Source organism: Lynx canadensis, chromosome D4 (assembly GCF_007474595.2).
Source record: "Lynx canadensis isolate LIC74 chromosome D4, mLynCan4.pri.v2, whole genome shotgun sequence".
NCBI lineage: Eukaryota > Metazoa > Chordata > Mammalia > Carnivora > Felidae > Lynx > Lynx canadensis.
Window position 1 is genome coordinate 87,148,453 of NC_044315.2, and position 16,270 is coordinate 87,164,722.

The 16,270-nt window shown below is 60.6% G+C and overlaps 2 protein-coding genes across 11 annotated transcripts; one reads left to right on the forward strand and one right to left on the reverse strand.

Moving 5' to 3' along the window:
* Nucleotides 1-85: 85 nt before the first annotated feature.
* Nucleotides 86-10,806, forward strand: PKN3 (protein kinase N3). 8 transcript variants are annotated; one of them, XM_030293482.1, is made up of 22 exons: nucleotides 89-219; nucleotides 2,827-3,061; nucleotides 3,268-3,413; nucleotides 3,906-4,017; nucleotides 4,090-4,217; nucleotides 4,428-4,611; nucleotides 5,295-5,441; nucleotides 5,525-5,634; nucleotides 5,741-5,884; nucleotides 6,304-6,379; nucleotides 6,466-6,634; nucleotides 6,770-6,920; nucleotides 7,028-7,095; nucleotides 7,410-7,473; nucleotides 7,624-7,715; nucleotides 8,050-8,226; nucleotides 8,970-9,032; nucleotides 9,139-9,215; nucleotides 9,657-9,799; nucleotides 9,888-9,995; nucleotides 10,147-10,227; nucleotides 10,323-10,806. In XM_030293482.1, exons 1-22 carry the CDS (start codon nucleotides 196-198, stop codon nucleotides 10,533-10,535), a joined length of 2,712 nt encoding a protein of 903 aa, XP_030149342.1. In that variant the 5' UTR covers nucleotides 89-195; the 3' UTR covers nucleotides 10,536-10,806. The 8 variants fall into 8 exon arrangements, with proteins under 8 accessions (XP_030149345.1, XP_030149338.1, XP_030149342.1 ...); XM_030293483.1 differs by having other exon boundaries at nucleotides 90-219; nucleotides 6,818-6,920; XM_030293486.1 differs by having other exon boundaries at nucleotides 96-219; nucleotides 6,818-6,920; nucleotides 10,147-10,183.
* ZDHHC12 (zinc finger DHHC-type palmitoyltransferase 12) lies at nucleotides 10,744-14,078 on the reverse strand. 3 transcript variants are annotated; one of them, XM_030293487.1, is made up of 5 exons: nucleotides 13,940-14,078; nucleotides 12,340-12,476; nucleotides 11,906-11,983; nucleotides 11,578-11,744; nucleotides 10,744-11,408 (listed from the first exon to the last, which is right to left on the reverse strand). In XM_030293487.1, exons 1-5 carry the CDS (start codon nucleotides 14,037-14,039, stop codon nucleotides 11,078-11,080), a joined length of 813 nt encoding a protein of 270 aa, XP_030149347.1. In that variant the 5' UTR covers nucleotides 14,040-14,078; the 3' UTR covers nucleotides 10,744-11,077. The 3 variants fall into 3 exon arrangements, with proteins under 3 accessions (XP_030149347.1, XP_030149348.1, XP_030149349.1); XM_030293488.1 differs by having other exon boundaries at nucleotides 10,744-11,457; XM_030293489.1 differs by having other exon boundaries at nucleotides 11,093-11,386.
* Between the last annotated feature and the right edge of the window lie 2,192 nt (nucleotides 14,079-16,270).

The window sequence follows — 16,270 nt, forward strand, 5'->3', positions numbered from 1 at the left end:
CCGGCCCCTCGCGGCCGAGAGGCGGCGCTGCTCCCAGGTCCCGCGAGGGCCAGCGGACCTCGGGAGGGGGCGCCCGATCCCGCGGCTCCGGCTCCGCTTCCCGGGAAGTTTCAAGTTTGAAAGTCCCGGCGGAGGGGCCGGGGCTTCCGGAACCGCAGTGGTCGAGAAGAGGGGCGGAGCGGCCCGAGCGGAGCCATGGAGGAGGGGGCGCCGCGGCAGGTGAACGGCGCCCGGAGAGGCCGGGCTGCGGGCGCGGGCCAAGGGGGTCGGGGAGTCTCATTTACGCCGCGGGCGCCGCGAGCTCCGGTCGCGTCCCCTAGATCCGACCCTCACCCCCTCCCGGGTCCCTTCCCAGCCCCTGCCCCGGGCTTCGCTAACCTCGCGGGGCAGACCTGAACATGGGGGGGGGGGCGGGGGGAGTCGTTCGTGCCCCCTGGAAACGTCCCCAAATTACCCCCAAGTGACTCAGAGCCTTTAGTCAGGCCAGCGCATGAGCACGTCTGAATCCGCAGTCAGGGCCACCGGCACGGGCCCTAAAGTTTCCCCCAATCCGTTCTTCCAGGCAGGACTGTTAAGACCGGTGGGAATCTGCCTAGAAAGCAAAGGGGACCGTGGGGGGCAGCTTGGGACAGGTCCGGGGGGGGGGGGGGAGGAACGTGCGTGCAGGGAGAGGAAGGCCCGGGAAGGGGCCAATCTCTGCGCACTTGTGGGGGTCCTTCCCAGATCACAAAGTCATGTGGGGATTGGGCACATGGAGATGGGGGACCTGGCCCAGCACCTGGGCGGGAACCTCCGGGTACACAGAGGGTTCTAGACCAAATGGCGAGGGGGGCTGGGTTCCTGCCAGCGCTGGAGATACGTGCTGGTGGACACAGCGGCCAAAGCTGTGTGCTTGTCTGTCATTGAGGAGGGAGGGGTTCAGGTCTACCCAGAGCAAATGGGGTGGGGTCATTGCATCTGTGTAGAAGATAGGGTCCCAGCTGTAGAGCAGAAAGGGGGAGGCGTGTGTGCACATGGCAGGATTCCAGCCCAGAGCAGACAGGACCAGGGGGTACACCCAAAGGCAAAATGTCCTCCACAAGACTCCTGGAGTGCCCCCACCCCAACGGCGGGAACAACCTTAGGCACTGCGTCTGCCCCCTCCCACCCCCTTCCTCCGGAGGTTCCCCCCTCTCCTGTTCCAGCAGTGACTTGTACACATTTTCCGATTTCCTGTGAACCTCCGCCCAGCAACGGCAGCTGGGTGACTCAGGACCCCGGTGGCCGGGCCCCCCGCTCCATGGGATCTTTGTTTGCTCAGGCCTTTGGCTCTGGCCCTCTGGCCTAGGGCCCTCAGAGGATTTCCTGAGCCCCGCCCCTGCCCTCTGACAGCCAGGCCAGAGGGCCAGCAGAGACCTGGGGTGGGGGGGCTCCCTGAGGCTGGGGTGGCACCCCTCACACTGGCCTCAGGAGATGGAGAGCCGAGAGGTAAGGTGGAGGTCCATGGGGGGTGGAGGGCATCGTGGGTTACCCTGGGCTGAGGTCAGCTTTGGCACTGGTTGGTTTGAAATGGCCTCTGAGAAGGAGATTTTCCTATTCCTTGCTCCAACCTGGCAGTAGCTGAGCTGGGAGTGGCCCCCAGAGACCTCCTCAGCCTCTCTCTGTGCCTCCGCTTTGCTACCTGAGGGAACATCCCTGGCCCCTACTCAGGCCTCTGGCTGCCCTCTCTATGTGACCTTGGGTAATTCCCTAGCCTCTTCTCTGGCCCCAAATCTTAGCTGGGATCGCAACCTCAGAGCAGTCTGATTAAGCGTGGCTGGTGGGGAGAGGCTGGCATCTCCCTCTGGGTGTTGTGACCTTGGGCAGATTACTTAACCTGTGTCCCAGCTTCCTCATCTGGGGCTGGTAACATGGGGATAGTAACTGCATCTTCCTCGTGGGATTGTTATGAGATTTGACGGATTCATGTATGCAAAGCTCTGAGAACAGACCCTGGCACCCAGTAGCACCCTGTGCCTTCGCCTCTTGAACAACACAGGGGGGGTCGGGGGTGCCGACCGCCCAGGCAGTTGAAAATTTGCATGTAACTTTTGACTCCCCCCAAACCTAACTAATAATAGCCTTACGGATACCGTCAGCAGTTGACTAACGCATATTTTGTACGTTATGTGTATCATTATATGGTATTCTTACGATAAAGTAAGCTAGAGGAAAGGAAACGTTACTAAGAAAATCGTAAGGAAGAGACGATACGTGCATTTATAGTCCTGTAAACAAAGTTGGTTTTACAGTTGAAAACAATTTGCTTATAGGATCACCTGGTCAGTTAAGTGTCCGAGTCTTGATTTTGGCCCAGGTCATGATCTCACGGTTCCGTGAGTTCAAGCCCTGCCCCGGGCTTTCCGTGCTGGGCTTTTCGTGCTGACAGCAAGAAGCCTGCTTGGGATTCTCTCTCTCACCCCACCCCACCCCACCCCCTTCTCTCTCTGCCCCTCCCCCTCTCATGCTCTCTATTCTCTCTCAAAATAAATAAACTTAAAAAAAAAAAAGGACAGGAAATGATTTGCTTATAAGTGGACCCTTGCAGTTCAAACCCGTGTTGTTCAAGAGTCCACTGCAAACATTGAACAATTTTCCGCTCTCCCTTCTCCCTAATAGGAGGGGACAGGAGCGGGGACAGGCTGGGTAGCCCTAGGGGTTCCATCTGGCCCAGGAGTACTAGCTGTAAGGTCAGAGGTGCCCCGGGGGGCCACCCTGGGCGCCGAGCACACCTTCCTCTCGGCGAGACTGTGGAGACCCGAGGTCGCTGGCGGGGACTGAGGGCATTACTCCTCTGCCGTTCCACAGTCTGGGGCCGACCAGCAGCCCCCAGAGGATGAGAAAGAGGTGATCCGCCGGGCCATCCAGAAGGAGCTGAAGATCAAGGAGGGTGTAGAGAACCTGCGGAGGGTGGCCACGGACCGCCGCCACTTGGGCCACGTACAGCAGCTGCTGCGGGCCTCCAACCGCCGCCTGGAGCAGCTGCACGGGGAGCTGAGGGCGCTGCACGCGCGCATCCTGCTGCCCGGGCCCGGCCTGGCCGGTGAGTGACGAGTCTGAGCAGACCCTGGGGGACAGGACGTGCCGGGCTGACCCAGCTTCTCCACCTTGGCCCCGACCGCTCTCAGAGCCTCCTCAGGTGTCCCCTGCGACAAGAAGGGAGCTGGGGGTCGGGGGAGGGAGCAAGGTCATAGGGTAGGGGTCTCTCGGCTCTGGGTAAGGGGTTCGTGTGTCCCACGCTATGCACAGAACCCGCCACCACGGGACCCCAGCCACCTGCAGAGCAGCCAAGGGCTCGGCACCTGGAGGCTCTACAGAGGCAGCTGCAGGTAGAGTTGAAGGTGAAGCAGGGGGCGGAGAACATGACGCACACATACGCCAGTGGCACGCCCAAGGTGAGGCTCCTGGGGTCTGATGGGGAGAGGCTGGGCTCTCAGCCCCTCTCAGCTCCCAGCCCCCATCCTGATGGAGAATGCAACCAAGCCAGTGACCCCATAAGGCAGAGACGGTCTTAACCCTTAGTCTGACGGGGGAGGCACAGCCCCAAATCCCAGCTTGGTGGGGCAGGCACGGCTCGAACCCCTAATCTAACAGACAAGGCACAACTCGGTCTAATGGGAAGTCCTAGCCCAGTCTAGTAGGGAAGGCCCACCCCCCAGTCCCAGCTCCCAGGACGATGTGGGGAGCTCGGCTCTGACATGGTGTGGGAAGCTTGACCCCAGCCCTTGTCTCGTGTGAAGGGGGAGGCCCTGCCCTAGATCTAAGCTAACAAGGGGCCCTTGGCTCTAGCATCTGGCCTACCAAGGGAGGCTTGGCTTCAACCTTGGTCTGACCAGGGAGGCTCTGGGCTAGCCCCGGTCCGATGGGCATGTGGCGCGACCCCACAGGAGAGGAAGCTCCTGGCAGCTGCCCAGCAGATGCTGCGGGACAGCCAGCTGAAGGTGGCCCTGCTGCGAATGAAGATTAGCAGCCTGGAAGCCAGTGGGTCCCCTGAACCAGGTGAGGCTTTGAGAAGCGGGGCCGGGCAGGGCCGGGCAGGGCGGGGCCTGGGGGCTGACCGCCTCCTCCCAGGTCCTGAGCTGCTGGCAGAGGAGCTAAGGCATCGACTACGCATTGAGGCCGCTGTGGCCGAGGGCGCCAAGAACGTGGTGAAGCTGCTGGGTACCCGGCGGACACAAGACCGGAAGGCGCTGGCTGAGGTCAGGCCGTGGTCCCCTCCCATCGCTGCCCCTCTCTGACTGTCTGTCTCCACACCACGGTCCACCAGGGCGGGAGGCACCCGCGGACGGCCTGTGCGGGGTGGCGGTGAGAAAACAGGAGGCACATTCTGTCTAGACCTCATTGCGGGGAGGGCGTGTGGGTCGCCAGTGGTCACGGGCCTGTCCTCCCCTGCCTGATCTCCTCTGTAGGCTCAGGCCCAGCTCCAGGAGTCCTCCCAGAAACTGGATCTCCTGCGGCTGGCCTTGGAGCAGCTGCTGGAGGGATTGCCTCCTGCCCACCCTCTGCGTGGCAGAGTGGCCCGGGAGCTGCGGACTGCTGTGTCTGGGAAACCCCAGCCTTCAGGGGTGCTCGTGAAGCCCACCGCCGTGACAGGTAGCTGGGAGTCAGTCCCTCCCACTTCAGGGCTCTGCCTTTCTTCCAAAGAGCACCCTGAACCACAGATGGGAGGACTTTGGAGAAGAGTTTCGATCCTGGTCCCACCACCCCCTAGCTACGTGAGCTTGGGCAGCTGACTTCCCCTCCCTGGACCCTTAGTGTATCCCTCTGTAACATGGGGGTGATAACGGCACCTCCTTCATGGGGTTGCTGTGAAAATTCAGTGAGTTGTTGCACGTGAGGCGCTAGGCGCGAGGCCGGCCTAGTGGGCACACCATTGGCGAAGCCATTATTCAAGGGACTAGCCGTGACAGTGTGTCAAGGGCCAGGGTTAGGGGCGCTCACAGCCCCGGTCCTGGGCAGTTTGGACTCCTAGAACGTTCTTTCGTATCCCTGAGCTGGATCTGTCTCCCAGTAGTGGTGGCTGAATTGTAATCAACAAACAATCTAAGCATGTTGACTTTGGAAACCCTGAACTTCCCACCTGGGACACAGTACAGTGGCTTCTAGAGAGGCCAGCACCTTCCCGCTCAGCTGGTTCAGGCTCCTGGCGAAACACCCCGGCCTAATGCGGGCAAGGTCTGGGTTCAGCCATCTTCGGGAGAAGGTAGCTTTCTTGGGGCCCCAGGGGACCCGGATGTAGCAGGGGTTTGACAGTGTGTCCCCCACGCTCCCCGCAGGGACGCTGGAGGTCCGTCTCCTGGGCTGTGAGCAGCTGCTGACAGCCGTGCCCGGACGCTCCCCGGCGGCTGTGCTGGCCGGGAGCCCCTCGCAGGGCTGGCTTCGGGCCCGGGCCAAGCAGCAGCGTGGCGGAGGAGAGCTGGCCAGTGAGTAGCGAGCCGCGGGGCGCTGGGGGCAGCGATGTACCTCTACTCCTCGCCTGCCCTGAGCTCCCTCTCTGGCCCTGCAGGTGAGGTGCTGGCTGTGCTGAAGGTGGACAATCGTGTCGTGGGCCAGACCGGCTGGGGGCCAGTGACCAAGCAGTCCTGGGACCAGACCTTTATTGTCCCCCTGGAGCGGGTGAGGCTGGCCCTGGTGCGGGCAGGGGTGACCTTAGGCCACGGAGCGGAAGGCTGGCCGAGTAGGGACGTGTGCCCCACTCCTCAACCTGGCCTCCCCGACGCAGGCCCGGGAGCTGGAGATTGGGGTGCACTGGCGGGACTGGAGGCAGCTGTGTGGCGTGGCCTTCCTGCGGCTGGAGGACTTCCTGGACAACGCTTGTCACCAGCTCTCCCTCAGTCTGGTGCCCCAGGGGCGGCTCTTTGCCCAGGTGCTCCCTACCCTGTCCCCTGACGACACGGGCCCTGGTTCCATCTGAGCTAGAAGGGCCTTCAAATCTATTTGATTCATCCACACATAGGAGTAGAAATTGAGGCCTCGAGGGAGGAGGTCTCCAAGAATTAAGGATTCCCAGCCCCTCTCCGAGGAGCGCGTGGGAGTCTAGAGGCTGCATCCTGGTCCTGACTTGCCTAGCCTCATGCATGGCCCTGGACAAGTGTCTCTCTTCTCTGGGCCTCAGTTTCCCCACTGGTACCAATGTGGACATTGAATCCATCCCTCTGGGCCCCTCTGGCTCTTGCATCATTGACGCTGAGGGCTTAGGCTGGGATCTTGGAGGCCGGGGAGGTACCCTGGTGACAGATGGGGTGGGAGGGGACTGGTCTCCAGCCCTGCCCTCTGCCCACGCAGGTGACCTTCTGTGACCCTGTCATTGAGAGGAGGCCCCGGCTGCAGAGGCAGAAACGCATTTTCTCTAAACGCAGAGGTGTGGACGGGAGAGGGCTGTGCAATTAGGGGGTAGGGCAGGGGCCCTCGGGGGGCCATGGGACTGAGCCCCGCCTTTTGTCCCAGGTCAGGACTTTTTGAGGGCTTCCCAGATGAATCTCAACATGGCAGCCTGGGGGCGCTTGGTCATGAACTTGCTGCCCCCCTGCAGCTCCCCAAGCACGATCAGCCCCCCCAGAGCGTGCCCCCAGACCCCAGCCACGCCCCGGGGAGCTGCCAACCCTGCCTCGCCCAGGTGAGGAGCCCCGTCACCGTGGCTGCCTGCTTCTCTGCCACGTCTGCCTCTCTTCAGGTGCAGCTGGTGTCTTTCTGTTCCCTCTGACCCTCTGTCTGTCTGTCTCTTGGCATTGCTGTGTGTCCGTCCCCACAGCTCTTCCGTCTGCCTGTGCCCTGCCAGGTGTCTGCTTTCTCCACATAGTGATTTCCCACCCAAGAAGAGCCCCTTGGAAGAAGAGGTGAGGCCCCCGCCCAAGCCCCCACGTCTCTACCTGCCCCGGGAGCCAACCCCCGAGGAGATACCGGTGAGAGGATGCTGGCAGTCCTGGGGGCTGCTGGGGTGGGGATGGCAGGGCTGGAGGGAAACAGGGAAGGAAGCCCTGCTCTGCTCTGAGCCCCTCTACCCTCATAGCGCACCAAACGCCCCCACATGGAGCCCAGGACTCGACTCGGGCCACCGCTTCCAGCCTCAGCCACCAGGTACCCCCGTCAGGCTCACTTATGGGCTTGTGACGTTTGTCTGCTCACTTGGGTGTTCGTGTGTCCATTCACACATCACCCGATGCTCCTTGCTCTCTGTTCATACTCACTAAACCCGTGTTATTGAGCTCTAGCTGCATTCTGGAACTCTAGGAAGCCACTGTCCCTGAATCCCCCCACCCCCACCCCAGCCCCTAGGCTTTCCAGTCTTATTGGTGGGGACAGCCCAGGACCGGCCCTGGAGGGTTAGGAGCACCTCTTCATGGAGGCCCAGCTCTTATCCCAGGGGGAATCCTGTGCCCTCTCTCTTGCAGGACACCCCCCCGCCTTCAGGACTTCCGTTGCTTGGCCGTGCTGGGCCGGGGACACTTCGGGAAGGTAGTGGGCTGACGAGGGTGCTATGGAAGGGGGTGAGCAGGCCCCAGCACCTTGGCTGGGGGGATGCTGTGATCCATGGGGCAGTGGGCGGGGGCAGCAAAGGCTCCCCTGTGCTGTCCACCTGGAGCCCAAGCTGTCTCTGGTTCCCAGGTCCTCCTGGTCCAGTTCAAGGGGACGGGGAAATACTACGCCATCAAAGCGCTGAAGAAGCAGGAGGTGCTGAGCCGGGACGAGATGGAGAGGTGTGTAGTCGGGACAGTGGGCACCTAGCCCTGCAGGGGACCCCGGATGGCTGGCCTGGGCTAGTGGCACCAGAAGGCAGCTGAGTGCTCCAGGGGCTTTGAAGAGGTGACCCGCTGGGGCCAGTCCTGAGTTCTCTTTTTAGCACCTGCGGTTGTTAACTGTATGCTCTTGGGCAGGTCCGCTCTTCTCTCTGCCCGATACGTAGAAACCATCATTCTACCTGCCTGGCATTTTCACTGAAGACCCACAGAAGCCAAGGGTGTCGTGTGGGTGGCCGGACGCAGCCAGCAGTGGTTTCTCTTCCCTCTAACGCCCACCCCCGGCCCTCCGCAGCCTGTACTGCGAGAAACGCATTCTGGAGGCTGTGGGCCGCACGGGGCACCCCTTCCTGCTGTCCCTCCTCGCCTGCTTCCAGACCTCCAGCCACGCCTGCTTCGTGACAGAGTTTGCGCCCGGTGGTGACCTCATGATGCAGATCCATGAGGACGTCTTCCCTGAGCCCCAGGCCCGGTGGGTTCCCATCCCTCTTGTGTGCCTCTTCCATTGAGCCTTCCCTGGTTCCCTGTGCCCTCTCCCTCCATCCTGCTTCCCCCAGGATACCCATCAGCAGAAGAGTGTGGAGTCAGGGAGGCCTTGGCTCAGATCCTTGGTTATCAACTGTCTTATCAGCTCCCATAGCATTGTGACCTTGGGCCTCAGTTTATGTAGCTGTGAATGGGGCTAATAATAACTCTTCCATAGGCTTGTGGAGTGGATGGACATAATGTGTATTAAATTGTCGGGCACAGCAACCAGTGAAGAGTAAGTGACTGGCAGCTGGAGTTCTTTCTTGCCCACCAGAACGCAGGCTCTGGAGTCTTAAGTCTGCCACGAGCTGTGTGACCCCCAGGTGCATCACTTACCTGGAGTCTCAGATCCTCATTTGAAAAAGAGACATGATGACTATCGACAGCAGGTGGCTGGGAGGATGTAGGAGGGTAAGGCATCAGAACACGTGGCATCATTCCTGGCACCATCGAAGAGCCCAGGAAGGGTAGGCTGTCAGTGGGCAACAACCTTGGGGCCACTGTCCAGAGAAACACCCATTCTCCCTACCCGCTACCCCTGGCATCAGGCTCTAGTCCGAGCTGACTAGAGCTGGGACATCCAGGGATGCCCAGGCCGTGGCCATCCTGGTACCTCCCTGCCCTGTTCCCCGCCCCCCCCCCCCCCGCCCCGTCCTGGGCCTGAACTACCCCCTACACCACCCATAGGTTCTACCTGGCCTGTGTGGTCCTCGGGTTACAGTTCTTACACGAGAAGAAAATCATTTACAGGTAACTTGCCCCGGGGGTGCTGGGGGTGGGGGTAGGTGAAGGAGCAGAGGCTGCCCTCCTCCTGTGATACTCCCGGGCTCCTTTGATCTGTCCCCCTCACCCTCAGGGACCTTAAGTTGGACAACCTTCTGCTGGACGCCCAGGGTTTCCTGAAGATCGCGGACTTCGGGCTGTGTAAGGAAGGTGGGTGCCTCCTGTCCAGGATCCCATGTCCTCCAGCCTTGCTTGCCCAGCTCAGGCCAGCAGGGTAGTGAGCAAGTGGCCTTCGCCTCTCACCCCAGCCTGCATTCCAGGGACCGGCTGGACACACTGGTTCTTCCTTCCCAGCCCTAGAGACTCTTAAAGAGCCCCAGCGCACCCTTAGCCAGGGGAGAGCGTGTACTCAGGATGGGAGAGGGCATCGGGTTCTCCCTTCTTTGTGAGCTTGGCAAAGGCTCTGCTTCCTCCCGTGAGATGGCGTAAAAAAAAAAAAAAAACAAAACTGTCCTCACCTCCAAGAGCTCGGGGCAGAGCTTGGTTGACCTTTGGTGCCTGAGGTCATAAGAGTTGGCTGTTGATTCTTACAACTGAAGTTATATGGATGAGACACGTCGGGCTGGCATCAGTGTGGATGCTGGTTTGCAGGGATCGGCTTTGGGGACCGGACAAGCACCTTCTGCGGCACCCCGGAGTTCCTCGCCCCAGAAGTGCTGACCCAGGAGGCCTACACACGGGCTGTGGACTGGTGGGGGTTGGGTGTGCTGCTCTATGAGATGCTGGTGGGCGAGGTGAGCACCGGACCCCGGCTGCCGGGGCCTCTAGGTTGGGGCAGGGTGGAGGTGGCTCATGCAGCCTGCTGAGCCCCCTTCCCCATAGTGTCCATTCCCCGGGGACACTGAGGAGGAGGTATTTGACTGCATCGTCAATGCGGACGCCCCGTATCCCCGCTTTCTGTCGGTGCAAGGGCTTGAACTCATTCAGAAGGTAATCACTGCAGGGCTGGGCTGGGCTGAACGGCTGCCCCGTCACCACCCACTCTCTCGGGGCCTCTGTGGTCCAGCTCACTTGGGATGCCTGGGCAGGCGGGCAGTGCCTGGGCGTGATGCCCTCCGTGAACCCCAGTCCTCTTGCCCAGCTCCTCCAGAAGTGCCCGGAGCAGCGCCTCGGGGCGGGTGAGCGGGATGCTGAGGAGATCAAGACCCAGCCTTTCTTCAGGGTGAGTGTTCCCGGGTGCCTGGCACAGTGGGAGGTGTCGCCTGGCCACGCGGGCCGCTGTTCCGTTGTCTCAGGCAGCTCTGCCCTCGTCCCCAGACCACCGACTGGCAGGCCCTGCTCGCCCGCACCGTCCAGCCCCCCTTCCTGCCCACCCTCCGTGGCCCTACGGACCTGCGTTACTTCGAGGGCGAGTTTACGGGGCTGCCGCCAGCCCTGACCCCGCCTGACCCCCGTAGCCCCCTGACGGCCCGCCAGCAGGCTGCCTTCCGGGACTTCGACTTTGTGTCAGAGGGATTCCTGGGGCCCTGACGGCCTCTCTGGTGTGTCTGCCCCGTCTGCCCAGCCGTCTGCCCCGGAGGCCCAGGCCTTGCCAGGTATCGGTGGGCACTGGGCCTCGAAGTGGCAGCTGCAGAGCTGCTGTGGGGGGCTTCGCTCAGTCACTGAGCAGGGTCCCCTCCCCTCCCGCCCTCGCCTCCTGGGAGGCCTGGACCAGAAAGGGCGGCACAGCAAGGAGGAGTTTGGTTTGGTTTTTTAATATTTGATTTGCTTTACGGATGATTAAACTTATAAAACTGTGCAATGGAGGCATCCTGGCTTTGGGGGGCGGGGTGGGGGGTCTCGGAAGCCCAGGCCGCTTGTGCCCGAGCCCCCCACGGGTCCTCTGCCTCCTCTCCTTCCTTCAGAGGGCAGGACTGTCTATTGTGGCAGAAGCTCTGTCATTTCAGCTCTGCTCTGAGGCCTGGGAGGAGCGGGGGGGAGTGAAGAACCCCAGGCCCTCCGAACGCCGACCCCAGCTGGGGGCAGCCCCTCTGGTTTTCAGGCACAAGATGGTGGCCTTGCCTCCAGCAACCCTACACCGCCTGGCTGCTGCCCTCCTCCCCCTCCTCCTCCCCCTCGGCCCACAGGGTCTCCCAGGACCCTGAGGGCCATCCGCAGAAGAAGTGGGCCAGGTTGCGGGTCAGGCCGCGGTCGAAGGGGTTGCCGGGGCGCTGGCGGAGGTAGGCGATGCGGTGCGAGGAGATGAACTCCCAGGTGGTGGTGTTGCTGGCCACCAGGTAGAGGTGCGAGGCGAGGAGCAGGCCCGCCACCAAAGAGAAGAGGGAGAGCAGCAGGAAGGTGGCCAACAGCAGCCCGCTGGACCGCAGCCAGAGCCCCCAGGGCTGGAAGAAATGGAGGCCAGACCTGCAGGGCAGGAACAGAGATGGAGACCAAGGCCGGGGGAGGGCGGGGGTGCCCCGGGGGGCCCCTCCGGGCAGGCCGTTTGGGGGAAGGTCCGAGGCCCCTGAAGGGGCACCTTGTAGGGGCATGCTGCCCGCCCTCCCCCCATGCCCAGGCCGGCCGTGGAACCCACCATGCCAGGTACAGGCCCCACAGAAGCACCACCAGCTGCAGCGACAGGTAGGCCACGAAGAGCGGGTGGTTGCGCTCCCCCACGCAGTTCTCCATCCAGGGGCAGTGGTGGTCGTAGCGGCGGACGCAGCGACGGCACTCACGGCAGTGCCGGGCCCGCAGGGGCTGCTGTGGGCACAAAGGGAGGCGGGCTCAGTGCCAGCTCCCCTCCGGGCCCACGACTGAGGGGAGTGATGAGGCCACAGAGGGGGTGGGGGGGAGAGAGGCAGGAGGTCAAGGAGTCTCAACCTTGCCCCTGCGCCCTCCCGTAGAGGTCCCTGGTCACCCACCAGCACCAGGCAGTATCTGCAGCGCCGAAGGGGGATGGCTTGAGGAACCATGGCTGTCTGCTCCTCCTTGACCTCCTCCTGCAAATGGGGGACAGGGTATTAGGTTGGGAGGGAGAGGGCACTGGTGGGCGTTTCCCTGGGGGGCTAGCTTAGCCCTGGGTATGCACGCGGGGCCCATCCCCAGTGTAATGGAGGTGGTAGGGTGGGACAGAGTGCCCTGGCCCGAGTGAAGCTGTGACCTCTGTCACAGTTGTTTCGCTGGGCCTTGGCGGTTTCCTCATTGGAGGATGGGGGTTGCAGGGCTGCTAAGAGGATTCATGGAGATGCCCCAGGAAAGCCCTCTGCATAGATCCTGGCATGAGACTGTTACAGGGGCCTTGGGTATCCTATTGGTGGGAGGAAGGGTTCAGGCTCCCAGGGGCCCCCCTGGTTACCTGCGGCTGGGGCTGGACATTCACATAGCCCGGGTCCATGAGCGACACGGCCAGGTAGAGCAGCAGGGAACCCAGCACGAGGAGCAGGAAGGTAAGGGGCAGGAGTAGCTCCCCCTGCTCTTCCCACTGCCGCAGTGCTGGAGAGGCCGGAGAAGGAGAGTGAGGCCGGGGCCGGAGCTGAACAGGAGGCCATGTGTAGGGGTGTATCTGGAGGTGGGGAGTATGTCCCTGGCTGAGCAAAGGCCTGGAGATGGGGTGTAATGAGTGGTCAAGTGTGGCCACTGCATAGAGTACAGGAGGGAGAAGTTTGGGCCCAGCACTCCCTCCCCCCCACCCCCACCAAAAAAAAAAAGTTCATTTGCATTCTATCTGTAGGACAGTAGGGAACCATGGAAGGTTATAGGGTCAGATCTGTTTCTGAAAACCCTCCTGCTGCTGGAGGAAAGATGGATAGGGGAGCAGGGGGAGGCCTGGGGGCAGAGCCTATCCAGGAGGGAGAGGAGGGTAGCCAGACAAGGGCACTGGCAGGAGGAGTGGAGACAAAGGGCTGGATAGATAAGGGGTAAGGGAGTGAAGGGGCCAGACTTGACTGGATGTAGGGGAGAGGGAAGAGGGATCCCTGACTTTGGCTCCATGATAGGGAGAGACCAGCTAGGTTTGATATGCCCATGAGATAGAGACAGAGGAGGGCAGGGCCAGGAAGGGTCCAACTCATGGAAGTAAATGAAGATTTCAGGGGTGGGAGGCAGGGGGAGGTGAAGAGGGAGGGGCATTTAGATAACAGTGTGGACAGCTCTGGTGTCCCTTGGTTGTGAAAAGGAGCAGAGAAGGAAAGCAGGGTTGCAGGGCGGGGTGGGGCGGGTCCTTTCTGATGAGGAGACTGAGCAGGTGTTTAGGCTGAAGGGTGAAAGCGGTAGAGGAGACTTAAGAAGGTCTTGGGAGGAAAGTGACAACACCCACAGCCCAGGGGTTGAGGCTGGAGCAAGGAGGGAGGAGCGGGGCTTCCCAGAGTGGCAGTGAGGGTGAGAAGTTGGGCCGGAGGCAGCCTGCCAGGTAAGGAGGGGAAGGATGTTAGTGGGGGTGGGTCAGTGAGGTGGACGAGGACTACAGGGCAAGAAGTGAGGGTGGGGAAATGCGGGACAGGCCGCCCCCTTCTGTGTTCTCTTGTCCTGGAAGGTGGGGAGCCTGGACTTGGGCAGCTAGTGGCCGTGGGGATGGGCAGGATGCCAGTTCTTGATCTGCTTGATCCTCGGAATCTTACGGAGGGACGTTATCCTGGGAAAGACCGGGTGGGTCTCGGGATCAGGGGAGATGGGGGCTCAAGTCCGTCGCGGGATCTGGTGGGCACCGGTTGGGTCCTGGGATAGACAGGGCATCTGGCAGGGATCAGGAAGATGCTGGGATTAATTAGGGATCAACTGGGTATTAGGCAGAAAGCAGGTGGCTCTTGGAATGACAGATGGAGAAGAGGCTCAGGAGCTGGCGGAAGTCGGGTGAATCCCAGGATTTCTGGGGCTTCAGCAGGGAACCCAGTGAGACCCAAACGTCTGGGGAATCACGCGGGATAGGGTGGGTCGGGGTCGCGCGGAGTCCGGCTCACCGGTATCGTGCAGGAAGAGCACCAGCGTGATCCCCCAGGTCAGCACAGTATGCCCGCTCCGCACCAGGACCCCAGGGCTGAGGAGCGCCCAGGGAGCCATCTCCTCCGCCCGGGGCCCCACCCGGAAGAAGCGCCGGGAGGGGCGGGCCCTTTGAGGGAGAGAGGCCGCGGCTACTCGCGGATTGGTGAGTCCTGGAGGTGGGCGGGGCCTTTTTGGGTCGGGGAGGCTGCCTATTGGATAGAAGCTGCGGCCGAGGAGGCCCTCGAGCCAACAGGTGCCTGAAGAGGTTGAGGGCGGGGCCGGCGCGCGCGCAGCTGGTAACTCCCCCAACCCCAGCCCCCACCAGCCAGGTAACTTTCGAAAGCGGAGGAGCAGGCGCGAGCCCTGACCCCGCCCCCTCGGGCTCTCACCCCGCCCGCCCCTAACCCGTGGCCTCGCGCATGCGTGCAGCCCCCGGGGTGGCTCTGCTCAAGGTGTTCGGTGCGACTCCAGGTTGCAGGATTGTGCCTGTTTCGAAGACATGACTGAGTTCTCTAGAGGGGCAGGACTAGCCCTAGGTTGCTCTGGTGACACCCTTACCTCCTTGCTATTCATTTTTAGATATTGCAAATGGGGGCGCCTGCTGGCTCAGTGGGTTAAGCCTCTGACTTCCACTCAGGTCATGGTATCACGTTGTGGGTTCCAGCCCCACGTGGGGCTGTGTGCTGACAGCTCAGAGCCTGGAGCCTGCTTTGGCTTCTGTCTGTCTCTCTCTCTCTGCCCCTGCCCTGCTTGTGCTCGCTGTCTCTCAAGAATAAATAGATAAACCTTAAAAAAAAAAAAAAAAAAGATATTGCAAATGGGACGAGAGCAAAGCGGTCATCCGTGGTGCAGATCCTGGGTAGAAGGGGCGAAGTGGAGTCAGAAATACCAGCACAGAGGTAGTGTGAACTCGGGCAAGTTACCAAGCCACTCTGAGCCCTGTTTTCTGTCTATATAGTGGGGATTGATAGTAGCACCCCCCTGCTAAGGTGGTTGGGAGGATTAAATAATGCAAGTAAAGTGTCTAGCACTGACCTCTCCCCTGCTATAAGCCAACACCTCGCCCTGCCAGAAGGACTTGCCCAACAGGAGGCTTCAGGCTCTTCTCAGAGGAAACCTCATCAGCATTCACTGTTCACACGCCTTCAACTGGGTCCCCAGGGCATTCCACGTGCTGCCCTGCCTTTTCCACCCACACCTCTCATGGATACCAACATCCACCTTCTTTCTCCAACAGATCCTACACAGTATGCTCTTCTGACATCTGCTGTTTTGTCAGCTCAGCACCCCTTTCTCTGTTGGGGCACCGACTCTTCCCCATTCCACGTGGTTCTGGAGAAACTGTGTCCCACACTCCACAGGTTGATAGGAGACGTGGGCATGTGACTAGAGGGCCAGCTTGGTTCCCTATCTTAATGTCCTCAGTGATTGGTTCTAGGTGGTAGACATGTGACTCAGCAGGGCCAATCAGGATCATTCTATGAGAGGACTGTATAAATGCTGAGAAATGGGCATTCTTCTGGATCTCAGGCTTGAAGAATAGGCTATAAGGGCAACTGGCAGCTGTCTTTACACTATGTGGAGACAGACTGTGGCAGGAGAATGAAGCCACCTTGTAGAGACATAGAGATAAGCAGTAACGAAAGAGGGAGTGAGAGACATCTTAGCAACATTGACTGGATCCAGCTGTTCCTGAAGCTGAGATTAACTCTAGGTCCCCAGTTGCATCAGTCACTGAATTCCCTCCCACCTTTGACTAGCCTGGGTAGGTATTTGAGTCGTGTGACTTTCACGTGTAAGTCAATCTTGGTTACTGCAACGGGTGAGTTAGTGTGCTGAGTGGAAACAAATAATCCTGAAGCTTCCAGGAGTCAGGCCCTGTGCTGGTGTCAGAGACAAAGTCGGACACTAAAGTGGTAAGGACAGATTTTATCAGTAATATGTTATTGCTGTGTGAACTGAATGCGGCTCTGAACGCCCAGGTGACTGGGTGTTTTAAAGGGAGCACGAGGGAGTGGAGAGAGGGAACAGCAGTGGCTTGAACAGATTGGGGGAAGTGAAAAATTACAAAGGGTTGCTCAGTGTAAATGCTGATTAGGCCAGCTGTGTGTGCTAGCTGGCAATAATTGAAGTTCGGTGCCTGTCCTCCCACACGGACCAGGAAACGGGGGCCTGATCCTTCCTGAGCATTACACTTTGAAGGCCAAACATTCCTTTGAAGGAATGGCTTTCAGGTCTCCTGAGTTGTAGATGATACAAATACATTTCAAAGGAACAGAAGGATTCGCAACCATAGGCCCTTTTTAGTA